Source organism: Lolium perenne, chromosome 5, assembly GCF_019359855.2.
Source record: "Lolium perenne isolate Kyuss_39 chromosome 5, Kyuss_2.0, whole genome shotgun sequence".
Lineage (NCBI taxonomy): Eukaryota > Viridiplantae > Streptophyta > Magnoliopsida > Poales > Poaceae > Lolium > Lolium perenne.
In genome coordinates this window covers 152,585,597-152,599,719 of record NC_067248.2, presented here as the reverse complement: position 1 = coordinate 152,599,719, position 14,123 = coordinate 152,585,597, and the positions used below count along the sequence as shown (strand labels likewise).

The window sequence follows — 14,123 nt, the reverse complement described above, 5'->3', positions numbered from 1 at the left end:
GGGCCAGTGCTGAACTTCACTGGTCCGAATGCTGTCTCTTCCGTGAGTGACCTCGTCAAAGGTCTTCAGTCAGTTTGAGCCTATCGTGGAAGCCAGGACAGAGAGCTTTTTAGTTGTGGCGATCTTCAAGAGGAATGTTTTCGGGCAGGGCGGCGAAGATTGCTGCTCTGAGAGTGAACCTGGTATTTGTTTTTTGCCTCTCCTACTCGCTGTCAGCTGCCACACCAATAGGTCCTCCAGAATGCACACTGAACACTGATGGAAATGATCACCTGTCTGTTGAAGCTGTTCAGTAGTTGGCTATGGGTCTAGAGAATCACTCAGGTCTCTTCTGCTCATCCTTGACAATGTAGTTTAAGTACTACTCAGTATGATGGCCTTTGTTACAATTATGAAAAATGAGGAGGCAATGGAGTGAATGGAATATGATACATGTTCAGATCAGGCAACAGAGTTCTGAATTATTAGGTGATGGCTTGTACCTTGAAATTTTCAGTCAGTTAAGCTACTTTTCTGGTAGACAGTGTGGTAAGTAGTAGCTCCATTTACACCTTTTTTGGCTGTCTTCTACAATGTGTTGTTTCAATTGCATATGATGTGGATGAGCTACCTGTGGTGCAAAGACATCTAAGTTGATGTTGCTTTATATCTATCTATATATTTAAAATTTTCCCTGGTGGGAACCCAGCACTCGTTGTTGGGGACAATGGGGATGTTCCCGGCGTAGAGGATGCGTCTGATGGCGATAGTGTCGCTGATGACTGGGAAGGCGGATCCCGCCCGGATCCGGCCTCTTGATGCCGCTGACCCCATGGTGGGCACCAACTGTCGCTGCGTATTTGACGAGTCTCCGGTGAGGGAAGCCTCATGTAGGGGAGAGAGAGAGAGGAGGGGCCATAGGGCGAGGAGTCATCGAGACTGGGTCTTACCCAGCTTCAGACCTCGCAACGGCGTCGATATCCTACGTGCTGCTATAATTCACTATAAGGCAACAAGTGGCGATTAGAATGAGTTGTGTCGTGCTCTAAGGGCTCCCAGGATCCGTCTTACAAAAGCTCTAGATCTAGGGTTACAAGAGGTAGAGATCTAGCCGGATATGACTAAGCCTAGACTACGTACATGATTCTTGTCTTGCGCGTCACAGATCTGACCACTTCTAAGTTCTAACCATGAGCCGAATCTGACAGCTTTGTAGATCTGACCACTTCTAAGTTCTAACCATGAGCCGAATCTGACAGCTTTGTTTACAGACCAAATCCCACCTCCGACTTCTGGGCCACCCGGTGGGCTATATGGCTCACCACCATCTTTGGATCACCCGGGCTTACTGAAATTAAAACCCGTTGTAGTACGCCTAGTCGGCATATCCCAACAAAAGATGATTGGTATCTATTTGTTGTCTCCTGAAATCTGGAAGTTTATGTTGGGAAGAGTCGTCTTCCTTTCAACAGTCTCAACTGAGATAGACCAACAAGTTTATCTTAGAGGCTTGGCATCAGAAAAACTTCACTCCAACATTTTTCGGAGACGAAGTGCAAGCATTAAGTATTTTAATAAGAATGTGATTTTCTTCACAAAATAGTGTAAATTTTGCGTAGCGGGTTCCTGGTTCAGTCCCATATCATAATACAATATTACCAATATCTTTTAGTATAATTTAAATGAGGGAGATGCTCTTGGAGAAACAATACGTGCTCTGGCAAGCGAGGAAAATAAACCTGGATCAATAATACAAACTAGAATAAGACATGGGTGTGTGTTGCGCGGGGTCGCCTGTAAAAAAAAACAAGAGCTGTAGTTGATGTCCTTCGATTTGGTAAGTGTCCATCAAGACAAACGTCAACACTTTTTGGTAGCCGAGGCAGTCGATGATGCCATTGTGGCGAGACCGGTTATCATGCTTCCCATTTGAGAGCCCGTGCTTCTTTTTTTTTTTCACTCGTAGTCAATTGAATAGATACTACATGTCGCCATCATTATAAGTGCGGTATTACAAGTCGGTGCCCAATCAATTATATTCATCACAAATAAGAGAAAAGAAAAATAAGAGAAAACGTGACCAACGTCAACCAAAATGAGAAATGTCAACACAGATAATTTACAAGAGTGTTTGAATATTTATTTGTCCGTGCACCGGGCGCTTTTGCTAGTACTCCCTCCATACCGGTTTATAGGGGTATTACATATTTCAAAATATAAGTTTGACTACTAATTTAGTTATATATCACATCGAAAAGTTATTTTAAATATGAATTCAGTGGTATAATTTTTGTGGCATATATCTCATATTTTATTGATCAAATTTATAGTCAAACTTTCTTCTCAAAATGTGCAATACCTCTATAAACCGGTATGGGAGGAAATTGCACATTCCACCAGGTCCCGCTCATAGCATTGCACATATCACCAGGTTCATGGAAATTTTGCACATTCCACCAGTTCTTGCTCTAATAAGTTGCAAGCAAGTCTAATTTTTTATTAGAGCATCTCCAACAGAGGCTCTAAAATTTGGTGCTGTAAAAGTCGTTTGCAGCGCGGTCGATCCGGCTACAGCGCGCAGCGCCGATGTGAGCTTCACCAGAGGCTCTATTTTACAGCGCAACTAAGAAGCCAAAAACAACTCTTTACCAAAAACGCCGGTTATTACAGCGCGGAGCGTTTTTTAGGCGTCTGTTGGAGATGCTCTTAATAGTTAGCCTAACAACAAAAATACAACGCGGCGTTGTTTTAGCCAAGTGCATGCAAATATTTTGGGGGTGGCGGGGGCTTCAGATGGCCGCGACCATGGGAGGTGTCGCCGGGCAAAGCCCGCGCGGCATGGCGGTGGCGGGGGCTTCAGATGGCCACGACCATGGGGGGTGGGGGCGGCGCCCAGGATCTCCTCTGGTGGTGGTGGTGCGTGGCGTCGGCGATCGGAAGGCGAGGTGGCAGCGGTGGGGGCTTGGCCAGATCTTGGCCCTTGGGGCCTGGAGGTGGCCGGCTGATGCGCCTCCTCCTCCGCGTGAAGGTATGCTTCGCCCGCATCACATGGAAGCCAGGACGGCGGCCCCGGGCATGGTGGCGGCGACCTCCTCCCCGGAGGTGGACGGCCTCGTTTTGGATCTGGGGTGGGGGATCTTGGGATCCCACACAGATCTCCGGCGGTGAAGATCCAGTCGACGACGAGTTTAGGGTGACGGGGCAGCCGGTGAAAACCGTGCTTCGCTCTCGCTAATGGAGGTGGATGCGGTGGTGTGCGTCGAGTGGTGGTGGAAGTGCTGGCATGCGGGCAGTCTAGCTGGTGGTGGAAGTGCAGGCATGCGGGCAATCTAGGTGGTCGTGGCGTGCAACGATGGCCAGATTTGCTGGCTTGTGCGGCGATCGGTGAAGCCTTCATTAAAAAAGTTTTGATTTCAAAGTATTAAAAATTTCCAGAAAAAAATATCCAGACGTAGAAAATGTTGAATTCTATCATTGCGTAAACTTTCAGAACAAAATAAAATGCATTTGACCCTCAGGCAAAATGACAAAATTCTCACAAAATAACAAACTCGAGATATCAATGTATTGCTCAATATTGTTCACGAGTGACAAAATCTAGATTTGTTATTTTTGTGAGCCTAAAATATAGTATATTTCATTCTAAAATTTACACATGGGTAAATTATCATATTGCCTATACCTTGGTATTCTTCGATTCTTGTGAAATGTTTTAACTTAAAATTTGCAAGGTTCAAATAAATAGCATCCATATAGCCTGAGCTAAAAAAAAATTCTCAAACAAACATAACAATTTGTTTGAAGGCTAAAGTTGGGAGTTTGCTGGACTTGATGATAGTTAGTTTGTCTAAATGTGTCCACTTTGAACTTATTGCCAATGAAGTTAAACTCAAGAATTAGCTTTTCTGCAACTCATTATAGCAAGACCTGGTGGAATATGCAAAAATTCCGTGGATGTGGTGGTTTGCGCAACACAGTGTACAGGATGTGGTGGAATGTGCAATTTCCTCCCGGTATGGAGGTAGTACACCATATGATCGAGATACTGTAATGATAAGGAAAAAATTCGTGTTGAGGACAAACTGGTGAGATACCGACTGAACAAGCGTGACGGAGACGGTAGACGGCGCGAAGAAGTTACCAGGGCTAGGAAGATAATAGTAAAACACAAAGGGGTAGACGAGTCATTTCGCGTGGAGCAATGTAGGGATAAGACTTCCAATTTTGAAAACTTGGGATCCCCCCCTGTGAAATCGGGGAAGGTGGAATCCGAGACCGAGGGTGATTCTTAGTGCAATTCCTCCTACAGTAATTTATACAGTATCTATTTATTTCGAGATCGAGATGGGGTTATAGATCTTTTTTTTTTTGCGGGGGAGATGGGGTTATAGATCCATCACAAACACACACCAATTCCACTCGATTCGATTCGATTCTTATCGGCGGCGCGGCGCGGCGTGGATCAGCGGCGGCGCACCGGATGGCGGCAGAGCACCACCGCAAGCGCGTGCTGTTCGTCGTGGATTACGAGACAGACGGTTACCTTGTGTTCAAGGTTAACCTGAAGGATCTCTTCTCGGACGACCACACAGTGCCGCCGCCGCCGCCGACGGAGATGGAGGTGCTGCCTCTCCCTGGCACTCCCGTCGCTTCATTCCAGGAGCCCGAAGTTGTCCGCGGGAACATCGCCTTCGCCGTGTCCGGCACCACCATCGTCGGTCTCGGCATGAAGCGCACCTTCACCTACGACACCGATTCCAGGGCCGCCCAATCCGGTCCCACGACCGGCGGCTTCAAGTGCGGCGCTTTACTCCTCCCCGTCGGCGCCGACATCTACGCGCTCAGCCTCTACCCGCACTTGGGCTCGGCCGCGCGAGCGCGGCCACGTTTCGAGGCCATGAGCCCCCGGGAGCCTACCGTCGCGTGGCGCGCGCTCCCGGAGCCGCCGCCGGAGGTGCAGCGAGTGAACCCCGACCTCATCGGCGTCAAGCCAGTCTGCTCGGTGACGGCCTGCTTCACCATGGGCCGGCGGCTGTGGCTGTCTCTGCGGGGGCTCGGCACCTACTCCCTGGAACAGCGCACCTGGCGGAAAGAGGGGGACTGGGAGGTGCCGGTGGAAGGGTGCGCGGCGGTGTACGTCCCGGAGCTGGGACGGCTGCTGGGGTTCTGCCCCGACCGGCGGTGCCTGTGCGCCTGCGACATGGACGCCCGGCCGCCGGTGGTGACCGAGGCGTGGGAGGAGACGTGGCCATGGGAGTGCTTCGATAAGGGCTACGGGATCTCCCCCACAGGCAGCCTGGTCTACCTAGGTAATGGCAGCCTCTGCATCACCAGGCTCGTTGACATCAAAGCTGGTCGTACCACCACCACCAGTGCGCTCTGCGTCCAGGCAGTGCAGCTCCACACCAGTAATCAGGGACTCCAAATGGTGAAGCGAAGGATTCGCTGTTACACTTTGCCCAAGTATGCTAGAAGGGGCTACGCGCTCCAGCCCACACCTTGATCCAGCCCTCCTTGTGTTAATTTCTTTTCTTATTTCTCTGCCAGTGTGTGTAGCCAACCCGGGTAGACAGGGCGTCTTCTCTTGTTCTCCCTTTGGTCAAACCGGACCTTCCTTCTCCGCCGCCACCCCTACACAGCACCGTCATCTGCGCTTTCGGTTGCCTTTAGCGTCAGCAGTTTTCAGTGGCCTGTAGTAGTGCCGTCGACAAACTTTTCTGGCCGGCAGTTGCCTCCCTCGGCGTCGTCGAAGCCCTCCCCATTTCGAGGAAGGACGTGGACCTCACACGTTGCCGGAGTTGCCTGCACACTGTCCTCCACGCCATCTTGCTCGTCCGGTTGCCGGAAGGGCGGCCTGGTGCAGCGGTAGAACCTCACCGCCTGTGAGGTTCGAGTCGCGGTCTCCTCACATTGCACTTCGTGAGGCGGGAGCTCTTAGCACTGGGTACGTCATTTAATGTCATCGAATCATCGTCCGACTAAGGATTCAATCCATCAATTATTGATTGGTTTGTTTCATCATTCAAGTAAAGGCGTATTAAAGGAACTGCTTTTCATAAGGTGGTCGTCGACCAATCAGGCTAGTCCGTAAGAATAGAACCAGTAGAGAGTTGTTTGAGGCTTCAGCCCTAGAAGCATAACTCAATCGCCTAGTGAGACCGAACTTTTGCTCGTTGCTGCAAGCATGGCGCGTGCGACTATTTTCTGTCGCCGAAGCACGGAGGTGGGTCGTCGGTGAAGTGCAAGGCCAAGATGGAGTGGGTGGGCACGCTGGCATTATGCGAGACTATTTCAACCATACCATTCTGAATTACGACCCGTATACATTCCGTCGCTGGTATCAGATGTCCAGAAAGTAGTTTTTGAATATTTTTGATGGCGTGAGGACATATGATGACTACTTCAGTGCCAAGCTCGATATTTAATTTGAGTTATCTTATTTGTAAAACTATGTGGTGTGTGATTGTACACTATTGTTATTTGAACAATATTTACTTTTGTACAATTGGAATTGCCTTGTTCGTAAAATTACTATTTAAAAGGCAATGATCAACTGATCAGCCCTGGCCAAAGCTAGCGTGGATCGAATGGGTCGTGCCGCTGTGCCTGCTGTCCTAGCAAGCTAGACAGGCACCACCAAACTATCCACTAGCCGACCTAAACAGACAGAAACTGACTATTCACATCATCGATTTCGGTCGGTCCGCTGAACGAAATAAAACCAACTCTAGGCCAGGGAAAATGAACTACTTTAGGGTGAATCGGTTTCTTATACACCCTCCCACTATAATTTTTTTTTGAGGAACTCCTTCCCGCTATAAATAGACGTTTTAGATTTCTCTAAATTTAGATGTATCTAGACGCTATTTAGTATCTAGATACATCAAGATTTATATAAATCTCAAACGTTTATTTATAGACGGAGAGAGTATATTTCTGCCGAAGTGCCTGATTCTAGCTTCAGCGTCCAAATTGAAAGACTAAGATAGAACGGGAAGGAAAGATGTTTGTTTTTTTCATTTGCGAAAAGGGAAGGAAAAAGATGTTACATTACTGCATTCTCCAAGATGGTTATGTATGCTCTTCAGGCTGCAGATACTATCCAAAGAAGAAATCAGTGCTGACATAATTGAACTTCAGTACATTACACAATTCGATAAAGCTGCTATATTAAGGTATCTGTTGGGAAACCGTGGCAATGCAATCAACAGAGTCTAGGTAGATACATTCTTCATGGAGGTCCCGCTGTCCCTTGGAAAATGAAAGTACCTCCGAAAATAAAAAAAATTATGTGCTGCTTACATCGAAAAGTTATTACTACTAGTATTATAAAAGATAACTTAGCAACCAAGAAGAGATAATACAGCGTTTATTAATTTCATGCCCTTTAGCAAAAGTGGTTTGGCACATAGTTCACATAGCCTGCTTTAATATTGTACCCCAAATAACATTATTAATCTTATCGGGAATTGGTTAAGGGATGTTTATAAAAACGATAAAGCGTAAATCCTCGCTGTTGATCGGCTACTAATCTTTTCGGGAGTATCATGTTTTATCACCGGACACATTCGGTGTTGGATTGGCTGTCTGTCAAATTGATCAAAGTTGGGTTCTTGAAATGGTATACCCTAAATAACAGGGTCAGACCCACCCGTAGCAGCTGCCGCCTGGATTTGCTTTGTGTAGACGAATAAGCGCCAAGATTTCATCAATGGATCAGTTGTCCCAATCAACATCCCCTTCACCACACCGAACAAAAGCCCTCGAGCCCAGCGGCTGAAAGTACTAAACCCTGACAAAGAGAAAAGCTTTGGCCGTCGGAATATTTCCCTTTTACATTTAACAAAAAATGTCAACCATGATTGCTTTCCCACCGACTCTTGTTCATCTGTTCCCTTTCAGTTTTCAGAACTTCAGAATAAAGATGCAAGACTGAAGATAGACTTTGCTGGAATTCTGCTTACCCCAAGTTCGCCTGGACTTTGCCAGCTGTTAGTAACTGCTAATCCTTCTGTGAAAAAGGTAGACTTTGTCTTTTCAGATTCACTTTTAATCATTGTTTTCTGCAACGAAAATAAAAAACAGTAAGGAGCGCATAGTGTTATGGTAGAAACTAGGGTTCTACCGGGGCGAGGGCATAGATTGTAGGGGTGGAAGTGCGGAGATCGAGAGGGAGGAAGGCGGCGCCGGCGGCAGGGCGCCGTCGCGAGCACGCGGAAGGCGGCGGCTAGGGTTTGGGCGGCGCGGACGGGAGAAGGCCGACTCCTCTGGGAGTCGGCAATAATGATATCTGATTATTGCTTGATTGATTTAGTCTATTACAACTTGTATATATAAGAGAACTCGCGAAACCCTAATCTGCTAACTGGGCTAAGCCCCTAACTAAGCTTGGCCGGTTGGGCCAATGGGCCCCCTCCGGCGGTAGACCAGGCCGGTCATAACATCTCTCCCCGCCTGCGCAAACAGCTCGTCCTCGAGCTGGTAGTCTGGGTAATGCTGCTGGAACTCCTCGCGAGGCTCCCAAGTCGCCTCCTCCTCGGAAAGGCCCACCCACTGCACCAACAAGTGCCAAACATCACGACGTAGTTGAGCGCGGAGCACCTTGGCCGGACTGGGCAGCAGACGTCCCTCGGCCGTTGGCGGAAGTGGTGGAGTGGCCACCGGCGGGGCACCGCGATAGGGCTTCAGCAGGCCCACATGGAATACGTGGTGAATGCGGGCCCCCTCCTCGACAATCGAAGCACATGCATACGCCATGGTCCCAATCCGCTCGACGATGATGAAGGGCCCCGCATAAGCGCGGACCAAGTTTACGCTTGGCACGCGGGTCGAGGGATCAGATGAGAGCGGTGCAACAGCGAAGCCACACCCGATCACCGCGCGTACTCCACCTCACGATGTCGCCCGTCATAGTAGTGCTTGGCGACCTGTTGAGCTTGGACAAGACGCTGCCGCACCTCGGCCAGCATCTCGTCGCGGGCGCGGATGAGCTCGCCAGCTGCCTCCGTCCGCGCTGTCGCTGGGTCCACCGGTAGGATAGGTGGTGGTGGCCGACCGTAGACCACCTCGAATGGCGTAGCACGCAGGGCGGAGTGGTAGGAGGTGTTGTAGCAGTACTCCGCCCATGCAAGCCAATCCACCCAAGCGCGAGGACGATCACCTGTAACACAACGCAAATACATGGCGATCACCTTATTGACCACCTCGGACTGGCCGTCCGTCTGAGGATGGAACGCCGTGCTGAACCGGAATTGGACCCCAGCCATGCGGAAGAGGTCCCGCCACACGTGCCCCGTGAACACCGGATCTCGATCACAGACGATGGACGAGGGAAACCCGTGTAGGCGGACGATACCGTCGAAGAAGGCGCGGGCCACAGACGCCGCTGTGTAGGGATGGCCAAGCGCGATGAAGTGGGCGTACTTGGAGAAGCGGTCAACCATCGTGAGGATGACAGACTTGCCGCCCACCCTCGGAAGGCCCTCGATGAAGTCCATGGAGATGTCGGCCCACACCTGCGAAGGAACGTCAAGCGGCTGCAGGACACCAGCTGGGCGCAAAGTCTCCGTCTTGTTGCGCTGGCACGTCTCACACGAACGCACCCAATCCTGGACCATGGCCCGATCGCCAGGAATGTAGAAATCCGCGCGAAGACGGTGGAGGGTCTTCTGGACACCCTCATGATCGGCGGAGTGTGCCAAGAGCAGCACCTGATGGCGGAGGTCATCATGGTCGGGGACGAACACCCGGCGTCCGTGGAGGAGAAGGCCGTCGATGACGCGCCAAGGGTCATCCAGCTCACCCGCGTCGAGCTGCTGCCGCAGAAGCTGGGCGTCCGGCGCGGACACCGTTGCCTGGCGGATGCGGTCGAAGAGGACGAAGGAGGGCCCCGAGCGGATGCAGAGCAGGCGTCCGTCCGAGTCTCCCTCAGTGGCGTCGGGATCGGCGTCGCGGCGGGACAAGGCGTCGGCCACCGTGTTGAGGCGCCCCGGACGATACTCCACCGTGAAGTCGAAGCCAAACAGCTTGCTGATCCACTGGTGCTGGGGCACCGTCGACAGCCGCTGGTCCAAGAGGAACTTAAGGCTGTAGTGGTCCGTACGTACACGGAACGAGCGCCCCCATAGGTAGGGGCGCCAGTGGCGGACGGCATGAACCAAGCCAATGAGATCCTGCTCGTACGCCGCAAGCTTGAGGTGGCGTGCAGCAAACGGCCGGCTGAAGTAGGCGAGCGGCCCGTCACCCTGGTGAAGGACGGCACCGAACCCCGCCCCGGAGGCGTCGCAGTCGACGATGAACGGCTTGTCGAAGTCCGGCATCTGGAGAACGGGGCCCGTCGTCAGGGCCCCCTTGAGGGCCTCGAAGGCAGCGGTAGCCTCGTCGTCCCAAGCGAAGGCCTCGTGCCGCAGCAGGCGTGTGAGCGGCGAGGCGATGAGGCCAAAATCCCGGATGAACTTCCGGTAGTAGCCGGCGAGGCCCAGGAACCCGCGGAGGGCGCGTGGTGAACGCGGCGTCGGCCAGGCGGCGACCGCCGCCACCTTGTCCGCATCCATCGCCACCCCGTCGGTGGAGATGACGTGACCGAGATAGGCCACCGAGGTCGTCGCAAACGAGCACTTCGAGCGCTTGAGGTGAAGTCGATGCGCTCGAAGCTCGTTGAAGACGATGGCGACATGCTGCAGGTGCTCCGCCCATGATGCGTTGTAGATCAAGATATCATCGAAAAAAACCAGCACAAAACGACGTAAGTATGGGCGAAGGACATCATTCATCAGGGCCTGGAAGGTCGCGGGCGCGTTGGTGAGGCCGAAAGGCATCACCACGAACTCGAAGTGGCCATGGTGTGTCCGGAACGCCGTCTTGGCGATGTCCTCCGGGTGCATGCGCACCTGATGATAGCTTGAGCGGAGGTCGAGCTTGGTAAAGAACCTCGCGCCGTGGAGCTCGTCAAACAGCTCGTCAACCACCGGGATCGGGAACTTATCCTTGAGCGTGAGGGCGTTGAGGGCGCGGTAGTCGATGCAGAAGCGCCACGTGCCATCCGACTTGCGCACCAAGAGCACCGGCGCGGAGAACGGGGATGTGGAGATCCTGATGATGCCCGCCGCCAACATGAGCGCGCACTGGCGCTCCAGCTCGTCCTTCTGCAGCTGGGGGTAGCGGTATGGGCGCACCGCCACTGGCGCCGACCCCGGAAGCAAGTGTATGCGATGGTCACACGCTCGTGGGGGCGGCAGGCCCTGCGGCTCCTCGAAGATGTCGCCGTGCTGCTGCAGGAGGTGCGTCGGGAGGGGGTGCTCGGCGTCGTCGGCCCCAGAGACTAGCTGGAGCTCCGGCGCGGGAGATGTGCCCCCGAGACCCTCCCAGCGAATGTGGCGTCCCTGGCGCCAGAAGGTCATCGTCAGGGCGTCGAAGTCCCAGAGGATGGGTCCGAGCGTCCGCAGAAAGTCGACGCCAAGGATGAAGTCGAAGCAGCCCAAGTCGATGCCGGCGCACGTGATGACGAAGTGCTAAATCGCCCGATGGTAAGGGGAACGTGCTGGACCACCCCATGGCAGTGGAGGCGGTCACCGTTGGCCACGGTCACGCGGAGGGTATCCCCACCTGTCGGCTGTAGCGCGAGGCGGCGCATAGTGGCGGTGGGGAGGAAATTATGCGTAGACCCCGTGTCCAGTAGCGCCACCAGAGGCTCGCCCTGGATAGTGACCGGAAGCAGCATCGTCCGCTCGTGGCGGATGCCGGCGAGCGTGTGGAGGGACACGACGAAGGCCGTGGCAGCTGCGTCGGTCGGCCCGGCCATCTCGGATGCCGCGGCAACCGGCCCGGTCATCGGGTCGCCCTCCTCTACGTCGACGGTCTCCAGGTAGAAGAGGCGAGGGCACACGTGACCGGGCGTGTATGGGTCGTCGCAGTTGAAGCAGAGTCCCAGGCGGCGGCGTTCGAGCTGCTCTGCCGGGGTGAGGCGGCGGAACGTGCATGTAGCTGCGGGGGCAGGGCCAGTCGGTCCAGGTGGGGCGGCCCGGGTGGCGGCCGCGGCCGGAGGAGGAGGTCGGGCGGTGCGGGTGCCGCGGGCCAGGGGCGTCTGCTGAACCGCCTGGGCGCGACGCTCATAAGCGCGCGCGTAGTGCATCGCCGTCTGGAGGTCCCGCGGAGCCTGTAGCTCGACATCCACGCGGATATGGTCCGGGAGGCTGCCAATGAAGAGCTCGGCGCGCTGTTGGCCCGTCACGCCGGGCGCATGGCATGCGAGGGCCTGGAAGCGGTCGGCGAAGTCCTGCACCGTGGTGGTGAACGCCAAACGCCCAAGTTCCGCCAAGCGGCTGCCGCGGTGGAGGGCCGAAGCGGAGAAGGCGAGCTCACGGAACCGGTCCCACGGAGGCATGCCACCCTCGTCCTGTTCCAGGGAGTAGTACCACGTCCGGGCGGCGCCGCGGAGGTGGTACGAGGCGAGCCACGTCCGATCCGGCCAGGTGCGCTGTCCCCGAAGAAGCGCTCGCACCGGTTGAGCGATTGAGGGGCCCTCGACGCCGTCGTATGTGGCGAATTCCAGCTTGGCGTAGCGTGGGGGAGCGAAGCCGGTGGCGCCCTGGGCGGGGTACTCCGCGCGACCAGCGGACGGCTCGGCGAAGCGGGCGGGCGGCGGGTCCGGGAAGGACGGGTGCGGGGGTCCCGGCGGTGGTGTAGACGGGGATGGCGCCGGTGCGGCCGAGTGGATCGGCGGGGGCTCCGTCGCGGTCACCCACGCCGGAAGTCGGGAGGGCGATGGCGGGAACCGGACCCGCTGGATGGGCACCCCCTGGGGCAGCGAGGCGGGGCCCGGACCGGGGACGGCGGCCAGACGCCCACGGTGGCGGCGGCGGTGAGGCCGGGGGCGGAGCGGGCGCTCCCTGGCCGGGAAGGGCTGTCGGCGCGGCCGGGTATGCGGCGAGGGGTGGCGACAGGACCGGCGTAGTCATCCCTGCGTGCGGATGAGGTACGGCGGATGCCACAGACGGCGGTGGCGAGGTCGCGGATGGCCGTCGATAGCTCTTGCCGTGAGAGGAGGGTGGCGGCGCCGGCGTCATCTGCCGAAGCGCCGCGGCGCCCGTGGAGGGCGGCGGCACGATTGCGCGGCGGCGGAGGAGGCCGGCGGCGTCTCGGAGGCGGCGGCGGTGGTGGCGGTGGGCTGGCTCGAAGACATGATCGTAGAGGTCTCTGATACCAAATTGGTAGAAACTAGGGTTCTACCGGGGCGAGGGCGTAGATTGTAGGGGTGGAAGTGCGGAGATCGAGAGGGAGGAAGGCGGCGCCGGCGGCAGGGCGCCGTCGCGAGCACGCGGAAGGCGGCGGCTAGGGTTTGGGCGGCGCGGACGGGAGAAGGCCGACTCCTCTGGGAGTCGGCAATAATGATATCTGATTATTGCTTGATTGATTTAGTCTATTACAACTTGTATATATAAGAGAACTCGCGAAACCCTAATCTGCTAACTGGGCTAAGCCCCTAACTAAGCTTGGCCGGTTGGGCCAATGGGCCCCCTCCGGCGGGAGACCAGGTCGGTCATAACATGTTATGAGATCATTTTTCATGAATTCTAAAAGCATTATTTTCATGTCAACAGGTCAGGATACTTCTATCTCATCTTTTGTACACCAGGGAGTTTCATTGTAACCAAATAGATCCAGAGGGAACAGGTAGTTTCATTTTTAACCAAGAGCTCCAAAACAATTACACATAGCCAGCAAGGTACGCAGTATATTGTGCGATTTTTTTTTAAATAATACACTTTTTAATATTAATTCCAGAAATAATAGTCGTTTTTGGCAAATTTCAGAAATAATACACCGTCGGGGTCCGCTAACCCGAAATAGAGAAATCGGGTTTGTTGAAACCGAAGTGGAGGGAATCTGGTGGGGATGGCCAAAGTCGGGGTCAGTGCGCCCGAAGCGATGCTGTCGGCCACGCCGGGCCGTTGTCGGTCTGTCTCCTGCGCAGGAGCAGCCGGTGTCGGGGTGCGCCATCCCGAGGCGCAAGATTCGGCGCCCCTGACCCCGAGTCGGGCTGGCCGCGCCCGAAACGGTGGCGTTTTTAATTCGGCCGACGCGCGCTCCTGCTGGCCGACGCACCTCTCTTCTTCCTCCTGCTGCTCTCTCAGTTCATCTCAGCT

At 54.5% G+C, this 14,123-nt stretch overlaps 1 protein-coding gene across 1 annotated transcript; it reads left to right on the top strand.

Annotated features, from left to right (window-relative positions):
- The first annotated feature begins 4,219 nt into the window (after nt 1-4,219).
- Nucleotides 4,220-6,484, top strand: LOC139831042 (uncharacterized). Its single transcript, XM_071820042.1, has one exon. It carries the CDS (start codon nt 4,460-4,462, stop codon nt 5,480-5,482), a length of 1,023 nt encoding a protein of 340 aa, XP_071676143.1. The 5' UTR covers nt 4,220-4,459; the 3' UTR covers nt 5,483-6,484.
- The last annotated feature ends 7,639 nt before the right edge of the window (nt 6,485-14,123 follow it).